Source organism: Balaenoptera ricei, chromosome 1 (assembly GCF_028023285.1).
Source record: "Balaenoptera ricei isolate mBalRic1 chromosome 1, mBalRic1.hap2, whole genome shotgun sequence".
Lineage (NCBI taxonomy): Eukaryota > Metazoa > Chordata > Mammalia > Artiodactyla > Balaenopteridae > Balaenoptera > Balaenoptera ricei.
In genome coordinates, this window is record NC_082639.1 from 119,549,071 (window position 1) to 119,562,485 (window position 13,415).

The 13,415-nt window shown below is 39.9% G+C and overlaps 1 protein-coding gene across 3 annotated transcripts in view; it reads left to right on the plus strand.

Moving 5' to 3' along the window:
* DDR2 (discoidin domain receptor tyrosine kinase 2) overlaps window positions 1–13,415 on the plus strand; it is a 161,862-nt gene that overhangs the window by 130,986 nt on the left and 17,461 nt on the right. For all 3 annotated transcript variants that reach the window (XM_059935227.1, XM_059935219.1, XM_059935235.1), the window contains 5 exons: window positions 601–784; window positions 4,978–5,221; window positions 8,325–8,387; window positions 9,194–9,324; window positions 12,031–12,241. In XM_059935227.1, the coding sequence (XP_059791210.1) occupies window positions 601–784; window positions 4,978–5,221; window positions 8,325–8,387; window positions 9,194–9,324; window positions 12,031–12,241 (833 nt within the window). The remainder of the gene's footprint in view (window positions 1–600; window positions 785–4,977; window positions 5,222–8,324; window positions 8,388–9,193; window positions 9,325–12,030; window positions 12,242–13,415) is intronic.

Here is a 13,415-nt window from a genome sequence, read left to right on the forward strand (position 1 = left end):
GATATCGACGCAAGTTATTGGAGATGTGGGGTAGAAGAAGGCATGACTGGCTTCCCTGGATTTGATTCACTGAACAATGACAACATGCAGTCAAAGGAGAGTCAGAAAAGTTTCCAACCAGCTCTGGGACCATTTATTTAGTGATGAGCAAGTGCCACCATCTGCTGTAGTATTTGTTCTGTGCATTCATTCATTTACTCATTAATGGATGAATTAGTCAAATGCATTTGATAATATTGAATCATTATATAAAGACTTGTTATGTTAAGTATATAAGAGCAGGTAAGGATATAATAGATCATAGAAAGCTTTTCATATAAAATGATTAAAAAAAAGGTGTTTAAAAGCTTTGCTATTATAGAGTTAAGCATCAAATATTTTGTAAAATTCATTTATATGAAATTCTTAGTTCTCCACTGATGCAGGATAAATGAGTCAGTACTACAAAATATATTGGATTTTTCATAATTCTTCAACCTCCAAGATAATCAGCTCTTACAAAACCTGGGGTGAAGAAACTGGGTAAAAGCTCTTCCATGAATATGTAATTAACTCCAGGTTCCTCTCTCCCTTTTCCTTCTCCTCTTTTGGCTTGAGCAGCATGACTGAAGGGCTGGGCCAGTTGACCGATGGGGTGTCTGGCCTGGATGATTTCACCCAGACCCATGAGTACCATGTGTGGCCAGGCTATGACTACGTGGGCTGGAGAAATGAGAGTGCCACCAATGGTTACATCGAGATCATGTTTGAGTTTGACCGCATCAGGAATTTTACTACTATGAAGGTCAGTGGAGTTAGGCGTAGAAGCCAAAATCATGGTGTAGGGAAAAGCATGCTGGAAAGAACCCTAGGGTGGTGCCAGCAGAATGGCATTCAAGTACATATTCTGCTGCTAACTAGCTGCATGCATTTCTTGAGTCACTTCATCTCTCTGGGCTTGCTTCTTCATTTGTAAATAAGGATGTTAGACTAGGTCACTGTTTCACAATGTATTTCGCTATTGTTGTCTCAACACCAGAGTGGACATATCCATTATGCAAAGTGGGCACAGTGTCTGGGACCCACGATACTTGTATGGCCTATGGAAATGGTTTAACTTCTTTTACTGTCAGAGTAAAAGAAATGAGCTTTAACGTCGAAAGTTATTACCTTTTTAACAAAAGAGTTGTAAGATATAATTTTAACATATTTTTTGTGGAGGGAGTGGCCCACAAAGGCAGTAGTGACGAGGGCCCTTGGAAGTCATTCCATGGCCCTGCCCAGCACTCTGCAGGGAGGGGACACGCTCTTATCAGTAAGGGTGTCTCATTGCAGCTCTGATTCTCAATGGAAGAAGAAGGAGCTTTGTATTTTGAACCACTTCCCACCCCTGAGTGTTTCCTCCATGCCCACAGCACGAAGAAATCATGGCAGAAGATCCCATACTGTTCTGTTCCCAGAGTTCTTTGTCTCCTATCTATTATCATTTATCTGTCTATGTGTCTGGTTCCCTTACTAGACCTCAAGCTCCTTCTCAGGCTCTGCTTTCTGATCTTTGTACCCAAGCGCCTGGCACTTAATATATACAGGCTCAGTAAATGTTTGCAAGTGAACAAATGATATCCTTTATTGCCTACTCTAGCCATTTATGGTTATAAATATCTCTGCCACCTGGGTAGAAGGAGGAGGAGATATGATGAACATCAATAAGACACTGAAAATATAATAGTATTTTCCTAACTATAAACAGAAACTTGAAGAAGGACTGGGGCCAGACAGGAGGAATTGCTGTGACTCCTGGCTGGGCCACCATCCGGATTCTAGACCTCAGGCCCAGGGTTTCAGTTTGTCTTCTCTGTGGGACCTCCGTGACTCTTTGCCCGGTCAGAGGAGTTGGTTATCCAATGAGTGAGATTCAAGGGTGAGGTGAGGTCATTTTAACCCAAGTCTTTTCTAAGGCCTCAAATGTAAATTATTAGGTTTTTTGTTTCTTTTTTCTGAAACACCATCACCCAGAAGTCTGTATTAAAATGCAAGTATTTTACCTCAGGGAGAGTAAAACAATAAAAAAAAAAATTAATGTCTTAAATGCAATAGCAGAAGTTATTTTATCAGTTAATTATTACAGAGTAGTTAAGAGTGAGTAGGTAAATTTCATTGAGTACTTGGATGGAAGCTGAAAGACCTGGGAAAAGCCCAGACTGGGTGTGCTCTGGGGAGAGTTAAGTGCAAACCATGAGAAGAACTGGAGGAGGGGACTTAAGGCCTGATTTCCATTTTCTCTGGGGTAGGGCCTTTTCGGGAGAGCCTACCCTGGATGTAAGGGTTGAGGACCTCTCTGTTGGTATGGTGAGTTTCCTGATACTTAGCTCAAATGATCGTTTTTCCTTTTCTCTTACTCAATCCCAAGTATGTTTCAGAGAGAAAGGAATGGAAGAAAAGCCCATGCAAAAAGTGACCAGATTAGATGTTAAAGCTGAATTCTAGGTTCTGGGGGTAAACAGATGAATAAGAAATGGTCCCTACCTTGGGGCAATTTGCAGTTCAGTGGGGGAAGACACTATTTATTTGCAAAAGAAGGTATGTAGAATGACATGGGGACCCTGAAGAAGGGAAACTGTATCATTCCCAGTAAATAAAAATTTGTTATTCTTGGCACAAACCTGGAGTCAAAAAGAAAATGCATGTCTACTATATCACACTCACATGTTAAGATGATAATATCTCCTAGTTGGATTAATAGCTATTAGTTAAATGATGAGAACAGAAAGATCAACACATACCCAATCTGCCAGTGTGTTGCTCATAAATGGCTCTTGGGAAGTTGTAAAATGTGTGTGCAATCGTGTGTTAACACATTATTCTTTACAGGTTTATGGGGGGTGGAGGGAAATATGCACAGTAACAAAACTGTGTATGCTTCAAGGAAAAATTTATTTGTATTGCTGAATAATGTGTATACCCAATATGTACCTATGAACATGTGTATCAGTTCATTATATATCATTGGGAGAAGTTCTGGTCACACAAATAATGAAATGTATTTTAAAGTCCCCATAAAGTCCCCATATTTGCTCAATTGACTTTGATCTTCCTGAGTCCCCAGCAGATCCTGTTTAACTAGTTTATCACAGGTCAAAATTATTCAAAAGCATATGTCTGCATTTAGAAGGTGCCAGAAACCTCTCAGGAGCTGACTCAGAGCTACTTTTCTCAGGATTAGCAGGCCAAGCAGGTGTCTACCATATTTTAATTTTTCTGAGACAAATGAAAAGTAAAAGACGACTTTCAGGTCACTGAAGTCTTCTAGAGAGTAGTTTTTTGCTTCTTAGGCAAAGTACTGCCTATTTCCCTCCCTGCCCTGATTATAGTTAAAATACAGCATTTAAAAGAAAAGCAAATCCACAGAGCATTTAGAAAATGAAAAATTACATATATCAAAACAAATGAGATACATATAAAACTACACTGGATAAAATTCATGGTACTGAATACGTTCTTCATTATTTTTTTTAAAATCTTTATTGGAGTGTAATTGCTTCACAATACTGTGTTAGTTTCTGTTGTACAACAGAGTGAATCAGCCATATGTATACATATATCCCCATATCCCCTCCCTCTTTAGCCTTGCTCCCACCCTCCCTATCCCACCCCTCTAGGTCATTGCAAAGCACTGAGCTGATCTCCCTGTGCTATGCTGCTGCTTCCCACTAGCTATCTATTTTATGTTCGGTAGTGTATATATGTCGATGCTACTCTCACTTTGCCCCAGCTTCCCCCTTCCCCCCTACCCCGTGTCCTCAAGTCCATTCTCTATTTCTACGTCTTTATTCCTGCCCTGCCACTAGGTTCATCAGTCTAACATCAAAGATAAATGCATAAACTAATTAATTAAAGTCAGAACACTATAGAAATGATCATAAATCCAAGAGCTTATTCTTTGGAAAAATATAAAATAGAAAAAATTTTATAATACAAATCAAGAAAAAATAAATTGAAAGAGATTCTGAAACATATATATAAATGCAATTTTAAATATATTCTATTTATTACATAAATATATTAAGTCCACAGGAGAATGAAATCCTATGCTATTTACTTGCATTCTAGAAGGATTCCCTAAACATCCATAGGAAAGATTATTACCTTCCCCACAGGCTACTTATCCAACACTTTGCAGATTTCAAAACATCTGAAAAATCTATTGAAGCTGTAGTTGGTATTTCTTTGATTTTGTTCTTAACCTTGTTCCATTTACGTGTGTTCAATAAACTAAAACTGTTAATTCATCCCAAGGAAGGTACAACAAAAAAGCTACCTTCCTAAAGGCCTTCTTTTCTCATCTCAGAAAATATCTATGAGGAAGATTTGATGCTCTCATCAGAATGGCTTTACCTAAACTGAATTTAATTAAGAGAGATAATTAAGTTCTGTGTTTCTGGCTGACAAATGCTAATACCCGGCAGTCGAAATGAGATTTCTAAAGAGAAAGATGAAATTATATTGGATTGTGTATTATTTCAGGTTTCTCATCTAAACCTGTTGAAAGAAGTGTACTGGCTTTGGAATGTACATAGGAGAAAGTAGTTCAGAGTAGCTCCATTCTGGGCAGATAGCAGCCATGGTTGAGAGGATTGGAGTGGTTGAGAGGGTTATAGAGCAGAAAGTGTTAAGGGCAAGGAAGGAACTGAGAGGATGCTGGTCCAGCCTTCATTTAACAGATAAGGACACTACTCCCAGCAGCATGCAGTGAGGTAGCCAGGGGAGCGCAATTGCAAAGAGGTGACTGGGGTAGCAGCCCAGGTTTTATAAGGTATCACTGCCACTGTGAGATTCCTAGAAGGGAAAAATGCAAGACTGCAGAGCACCAATTATTCACCAAGGGTGGTGTTCAGAGCGATTTGGCAGGTCTAAGATCTTACTGGGTTAGGTTGCACTGTGTCCCCAGTGCCACCCAACAGGGTCACCCTGTCACTCACATGCCTCTTTCTCTGCCAGGTCCACTGCAACAACATGTTTGCTAAAGGTGTGAAGATTTTTAAGGAGGTACAGTGCTACTTTCGCTCTGAAGCCAATGAATGGGAACCTAACGCTGTCTCCTTCCCCCTTGTCCTGGATGACGTCAACCCCAGTGCTCGGTTCGTCACGGTGCCCCTCCACCACCGCATGGCCAGTGCCATCAAGTGCCAATACCATTTTGCTGACACCTGGATGATGTTCAGTGAGATCACCTTCCAATCAGGTTGGGAGCTTGGGGGCCCCTTAGGGAACTGGGAGCAGGGTGGTGAAGGAGGAAGGCGGTGTCCAGAGCTTCTCACTGGTGGGTGTCTGAAAGGAGGATGGTTGTACAGGTGGCTTTTCATGGGTAGATAGAGGGACTCTTTTCTGTGACTAGTGTAGTTGTGGAAGGGTAGGGATGAGGATGTGGAAGTGGACAGAATGTTTACTTGGCTCTCACACACATTTGTCTAAAAGAGATGTAAGATAAAGGATTAAAGAAAATGAGTACAATATGTTAAAACCTTTATGTAAATCAAGCCAGTTAAGGGGAAGCACACCTAAACATTATTAAAATATTTAAATGAAGATGTCTAAATAAAAGTAAAGAGAACAATGAACCCCCATCCATCACCTAGCTTTACTAACCATTGATTTTTTTTGTCATGCTTGTTTCATTTATTCCTCCCTTTTTGGTATAGTATTTTGAAGCAAATCTGAGACATTATTTGATCTCACTACTAAAATTTTAGAATACACCTGAGAAAATAACATTATCTTCCTAATAATGCCATTATAACATCTAACAAATTTATTAATAAATAATTCCTTAATATAATATAATAGCCAGTCCACATTCAGGTATCCCTGATTGTCTCATAATGTCTTACTACAGTTGGCTTGATTGAATTAGGATCCAACTAATTAGCCCCTCTTGGTGTATTTCCTTTATTATATTACTAGGTGGTATCTCTTTTAACCTAAAACAGTTTTTAAAAAAAATTCCATTCTGGTTTGGCTGATTACTTTCTGTGGTATAATTTTACTGGAGCTTCTATCCTCTGTCATCTTGTAGACTGGTGGTTATATCTACAGGTGAATTTGATTCAAATTCAATATTCATTTTTGCCAAGGATTTTTCATGGATAGTGCTGTGTACTCGATGCTGAACCTCATCATGGGGATGTTATGTTAGAATCTCTTACTTTTAGTGATGCTAAGATTGATCTCTGGGCTCAGGTGGTTATCCTTTCATGGAAAAGTTCCCAGTGAACTTTCTCCTTAGGTTTTATCCTCCATTGATGACCACTGCTTAAATTATTTCATTAGGAGTTGCTAAATGGTGATTTTCTAATTCTTTTATTCCTTCTGCATTTATTAGCTGAATTTCTTCTGAATAGGAGAACTATTCCCCATATGCTTGTTAACCCTGAAATACAGTTCACATTGGAAGGACAGCATACATAATTAATTTTTTCATCAATTTACAGAGTAATGAGTCAATGCTCTAGCAACCTTCAGTGGTATCTAATAGATTTTATTTTGTTCTTCATCCTCACTAACATTAAAGAGGACACATTTTTAGAGGTGTGTTAAAAAAAGGATTTTTTAAAAATTTACTTATTTGGTTGCGCTGGGTCTTAGTTGCAGCAGGCAGGCTCCTTAGTTGCAGCTTGCAGACTTCTTACTGGTGGCTCACCAGCTCCTTGGTTGCAGCACATGTGTTCCTTAGTTGTGGCATGTGAACTCTTAGTTGCAGCATGCATGCAGGATCTAGTTCCCTGACTAGGGATCGAACCCAGGCCCCCTGCATTGGGAGTGTGGAGTCTTATCCACTGTGCCCCAGGGAAGTTCCCTCTCTGAGGATTTAAATCTTATGACAGGATTCTTTACCTGCCTTAGAGAAGCATCCATCTCTTATTCAAAATAGAAGTCACTAAATATCATATAGGTACAGTTGACCCTTGAACAACATGGGTTTGAACTGTATGAATCTATCTATATATGGATTTTTTTCCGTAGTAAATATTACAGTAATACACGATCCACAGTTGGTTGAATCCATGGATGCAGAACCTTGGATATGGAAGAACCATGTATATGGAGGGCTGATTATAAGTTATATGCAGATTTTCCACTGTGCAGAGTACTCAGTGCCCCTAACCTGCACGTTGTTCAAGGGTCAATGGTACATCTCAAAGAGGAATATAATTATTTAATTCAATACAGTTTCTTCCTGAGAATCTCTTCTTTTTTATTCTACTGATCAGGGTCCTTTTAGACACTGTCTTGAATCTCAGTCTTAAGGGTCTGACTTTTACAGCACTTATCTGATTGTTCCTTGTATATCTCCTTCACTGTTACTTCCTCTTTATACCATATACTACTTACAATGAACATGTGTGCATTCATGCATAAAACATTATTGAGCATCTACTATGTACCATGCACTGTCTTAGTTATTAGGTTACAATGACAAATAAGACAATGTCCTTGACCTAAAGGTGCCCAATGTTTCATAGAAGATGGATGAGTAAACTTAAAATATGAAACACTGTGGTATGTACTAAATGACATATGCACTGGGTACTACGGAGCCAAAGAAGAAGTAAATCCAAATCAGACTGAGGCAGGAGTATATTATTTGGGGTAGGGTGGGCTACTGTAACAAATACTCCAATAACTTATTATTGCTGACTAATTATTATTTATTATTACTGATAGTCTTTGCTTATTCTAATTCTTGACCCCCTTGATTAGACAAGTCAGAGGGAAAAATTAGTTACCAACATCAATCTGTCGAATACACTTTTGGGAGCTAGTCCTAGAAGCTTCAACATCACTGTAAAGGCTACTCTAATTTATTTCTAAGGATGAAGGCTTAATTTATAAATTAAAGAGCTAGGACTATGAGGCATAGTGAAAACTCTTTTGTAAAACACCGTAATTTCCTTGAAGGGAAAGAGCATCTTAACCCTATGTCTGTCCTATGTCTACTTACCCATTGTATTCTCTCTACATTTTGTTGAATTTGGATCTCACTTCCTATGCATGATTTATGATAATGTGTGGTCACAGCCCTCTGATCGCTCTCTTTAACTTTTTTGTACCATGACACTTAATAGGTAATAATTGAAGCAAAATTTTTACAAAAGAAAAGTTGCCCTTACTACTTAGATGAATGGCGATATTTTTTACTTAATATATTATATGATTTCATTTCTAAGAAAGGCTTGTAGCAACCCAGTAAATGGATTTCACAAAGTGCTAGCTTAGAACCTGCCTTCAGAAAAACCACTACCGAGCTGTCTTCTCCCCAGCTCTGACTCACCCTTGTTTTGTGACAGATGCTGCTATGTACAACAACTCTGGAGCCCTGCCCACATCGCCTGTGGCACCCACAACCTATGGTATGTATGCTTCTTGGTTATAAAAATTAAGTTGAAGGGACCTCCTGGAGGATGAAGAAGAGTGGAGATTTGCAAAGGCTTGACTGTGTAGCAGGCTTGATACCATGTGGCTTTCAATGAAGAGTAGCTCTGGAAAGATAGGATAGTCCACCTCCAAAGTTAAGGGCCCAACCTCACTCTCTTCCCTGCTGGTCCATGTGATTCTTCTGCTGAGGCAGAGTCTGGAGTTTTTCCAAATGCTTCTTAGAAGTTTGGGAAGCTTGGAGCAAAAAACAGGGAAAGGGATATTTCTAGGTGAGACCCATTGTAGGGATATCAATGAATGAATGGAACAAAAAGCTAGTCTCTCCAATTGGAGAGAAATATGGAAAAGTGTATGCATTGCTTCAGACAGTCACTGGCTGTATAAGTCAGCAATCTGGGAAACACATGATCAAGTGTCTCCAAAGAGGACTCTCAGCTACCTTGGCATGTCTCAATGCAGAGTGAAACTGATTCTTCACCTGTTTTTCATGAGGTGTGATTAGGGGCCATGGTATAAAGGGAGCAAAAATTTGGGAGGAATGGAAAACCTCTCCATTATCCAGTCTAACACATGAGGAAGAGGAAGCTACTGTCCCATGGATGAGGACTGTAGGATATAGGAGCACAGTAATACAAGAGTAGCAAGACCAAGTGTTAAGTGGCATCCTGTGGAATTATCCTGAAGGAATAGGTTCTGCCTTCTTATCTCTAGTCCAAGCCCTTATGCTTTTCCTTGCCCCTTGAGATGATAATATTCTTCGTCCTTCTTTTCCTGGTTACAGATCCAATGCTTAAAGTTGATGACAGCAACACTCGAATCCTGATTGGCTGCTTAGTGGCCATCATCTTCATCCTCCTGGCTATCATTGTCATCATCCTCTGGAGGCAGTTCTGGCAGAAAATGCTGGAGAAGGTGAGGAAGTGCAGGACAATCATGGGGTAGGAAGCTGCTCCATCCTTTCCTGTGCTGCTTCATTAATATCCAAGCCAAGTTTCTCACAATTCTATTGCTACTTCTTTTTGTACTGGAAAGTTATGGTTGGGGAGAACCTGCCAGTCCAGTGGTTAGGATTCTGTGCTTCCACTGCAGGGGGCACATGCTTCCCCCCTGGTTGGGGAACTAAGATCCTGCATGCCACGTGGTACGGCCAAAAAAAAAAGAAACTTATGGTTATGCATCCTTCTGAGTGCCTCCTCAGATTCTTTTAGTCTAGGCCAAATGATCTATAGAATTTCTATCACATTTACCTAACACTTTACAGTCTGCAAAGACTTTTTCCTTGATTTTACTTGAACCTCACTGAATAATTGTGAGTTGGGCAGAGTAGTTATATTTAACTGTTTTGCTGATGAGAAAATGTGATGTGCTCAAGGTCATACAGTTAATATCCTGCTTTCTATGCTTGTTCTAATTGTCAGTCTTGAAATTTGTTGACTTCTTTTCTTCTAAAATATATACCTTCCACCACGGATGGAATATCTATGACTTTTCTTGGTGTCCTAGACCAGATAGCAATTCTGGGCACTGCTGCTAAATGTGTGATACTCTTGGGGTTTGCTGATGATAAAGTGTTTCTACCTTTGGTCATGGACATCGTCCCTGGTCAATGACCTCAAATGGATGTGGACTCTGAGAGATCATAGATACTTTGGGCTGTGAGGCTTTGAGGTGCCCGTCGAGGGCAGGGAACAAGAGGGAGGGTATAGGCTGATTGTGTTTATAGCCTATGTATTTGGGGACGGGATCTCAGAGGAGACCAGTGCCTATGTAGAGTACATACTAGAAGAGGGGAAAAGGCACTGTGAGAATGGACTGGAACCTTCGGAACTCTTTGTGGGTGGGGCAAGAGGAAGGGGCTGAAATCAGAGAAGTGAGGGGAATGACCCAGACAAGTAGCAGGCAATTCCTTCTGATCTGTTACACATTCAAGTTCTGAGATGATTGAGGTTTATTTTAAGGTCTTTAGGCAGGAATATTTCACAGAAGAGAGGGTCTCTTTGCTTCCCACAGAGACTTCTAACATTAGTCTAAAAATTAAATTAAAGCTTTCAAACCATAAATAGTGACTGAAGGCTGAAAGGCAGAATCCACAGAGAGCTCACCCACTGGCATGATGAGGCAACATCAAAACATTTTGTCCTTTAGAATGCTAGAACACACTTGGTATCTAAATTCCAAGATGCGGGATAGCAAAGAGTGGTGATGGTAGAAGCTGATGGTCTGACAGTTCATTGGACAGCTTGAAGCTGTGTTCTTACTGAACAGTCTGTTATGACTGCATTTTAGTTGAGGGGGGAGAGTCTGTGCTCTCTACTCTGTGAACTATTTTTCTCTTTATTTGAGCCAGAATTTACCACTCTTTGAGTCTTTCTTCTGAGTCCCACTGGAATATATTCATGGGCTGGGAGAAGAATTTTGGATTGGAGACTCTCCAGGTAAAAGGGAGAACAAAAATTTTGCCCTTGTATATTTAACTTGGTCCTTCAAGAAATTCTTTCTGTCCCTGTACATCCTGAGTAAGATAACTCAAGATGCTCTGGAATGACACAGGATTTCTTCTGGGGGAAAGAATTTTTTTTGTAGAAGACCCTTAAGCATACCTATGTATTCCAAATACATTACTCAAAATAGCCTTATGCTGTAGCATTATCTGCAGGATACTTACAATGGTGTCCTCAGAATTCTCTCTTTGAGAGAGTCAACCTATATTTATTGAGTACCTACTATGTGCTGGGCTCCATGCTCAGTATTGAGGATATTACTGCAACAAAGGAACTCTCAGTCTAGGGTATGGAGCAGACATCTAAGTTTCTCCACTGAGCACCCAAAGTGTGTTTGTTGGAGTAGAACTTTTCACATGTTTAAATCCAAATAGTCACATATACTTAGATTATGAGATTTTCCTTTTGAAGGAGCAGGCAGGTCATATTAAATAGAAAGACGGAACAATTAACTGTTTTATTCTTCTTATTCCTCTGTTAGGTATAATTCATGTTAGTATCCCTAGCACCTAGGGCTTTCCTTTCTTATTTTGTAGCCATTTTATTTTTGGTTAGTAAAAATGCGGGGTCAAGGGGGTATTACCTTAATCTACAATGCCAGAGTGGTCAGGTGAACTACAGATTCATCATGTTACAGCACATTTGTTGCGTTAATGAGCATTTTAATTTATGCCTACACAAAATCAATCAGTTGAGTGGTGTCAGGAAAACCCATTATTTAATAGAACATTGAAAACTCTAAGATTGAGAAATTCTTTGATTGGCTACTGATTGGTTCTAACGGTGTCACGTGAATAATGCTTGTAAGTGTAATAATGCTTCTAATGGTGTCACGTGAATAATGCTTGTAAATAATGCTTGTAATGGAAGTTAATTAATGTTGGCAGTGCAGAAATTTGGAAGTCAAATTCTGCCTTGAAGAAAAGAAAGATGATTCTGAGTTTCTACAACACAGGCATTTGTGGAACCAGACTGAACCCCTGTCACTTGCATTGCTTCTGGAGTTCGAGTAGTAAAGAGTTATTTCATCTGAGTGGAAGACCTGGGTTTAAGAAGAGGAGGGAGTGATGATCCCTTTTGTGTCAACATGCCTTTCTCCCCTGTCCTTCTCTTTCAGGCTTCCCGGAGGATGCTGGATGATGAAATGACAGTCAGCCTTTCCCTGCCAAGCGAGTCCAGCATGTTCAACAATAACCGCTCCTCATCGCCAAGCGAGCAGGAGTCCAACTCCACTTATGATCGCATCTTTCCCCTTCGCCCTGACTACCAGGAGCCGTCCAGGCTGATACGGAAACTCCCAGAATTTGCTCCAGGGGAGGAAGAATCAGGTGAGAATGAAAGAGTGAGCAGAAAATTGAGGGACAAGATTTATGAAGGGGTGACACTATTGCTCCTACTCAACCAAGTCTAATTTTAGCCTAGAGAAGTCCACCTTCTCCTGGGAAGTCCACACTCTCTTTCTAGATTTGGCCTACTGCTGCTCCTAATAGAATCTGGGCATCTCTCCTTTGCTACTGCACGTAGCAGATGTTTGGAGGGACCCACATGTCAGAAGAAGAAAAATAAATAAAATGTGTTACTAAGGCGTTAACACTGGAAGAGCCTAAACAGTCCAACTAGTCCAACCTTCTCATTTTTCAGAGGAGGAAAGTGAGGAGGCCCAGATAAGGTACTCACCCAACATCAAACACCAATAGGGGTAAATTCAGGACTAGAATTTCACTTGGAGAAAAAACAACGAAGCTAAAGAGATCCTAGAATTCCCAGGTTTTAGTCACCTAGATAATTGAGTTATTGAACTTTTGTTCATTTCTCTTTGGTGAAAATTTACTTGACTAATACAAGATTTTATTACGAGAGCAAATATTTCTTGTTTTTTCTCAATAAAGCGTTGCTTCGGTAAAACGGTGCCAATTGATTCACATCCCAGTGTCTTTTAAAAAGGGCTGCAGGGTGACATCAGAGGGGATGCTGGGGTCATCGCTGAGGCTCACAGCAGTTTTTCTTTCCATAATGTCAGCAACCAAGGAGTGACCCCAGTCAGTGGAAGAGGACTGATGGTGTTCAGGGGAGAGCTGATTGGAGAAGTAGCAGGACTAACCATGAGAGCAGAGGCTTTTCAAGGGAGTCCTTCCAAAGGAAGAAAGGAAACTAATGTGTATTTACCACTCAGTGGATAGCATACATTGAAGGAGCGTATTGAACTATGGGAATTTTACAGAGACAGCAAGAATAGGGATGTAATGTATTTCCTAGGCCGAACCAAAGTAATCTACCTACTTTCTGAAGTCTAACACATCCCCTCTCATATTTTAATATTTTTTAAAGTTAGGATGTGTCTTAAGCTAGATCATATAAATTTAATCACAGTTTTTAATCCCTGAAATAAGTTATTAAAATCAGTGATTATATCTTAAAATTAAGGAAATATGCCATTAAATCCTAAAACTTTAACACTCCTACCCTAACTAGTATAGCGAGCCTTCCTGGAGCTTCACCACA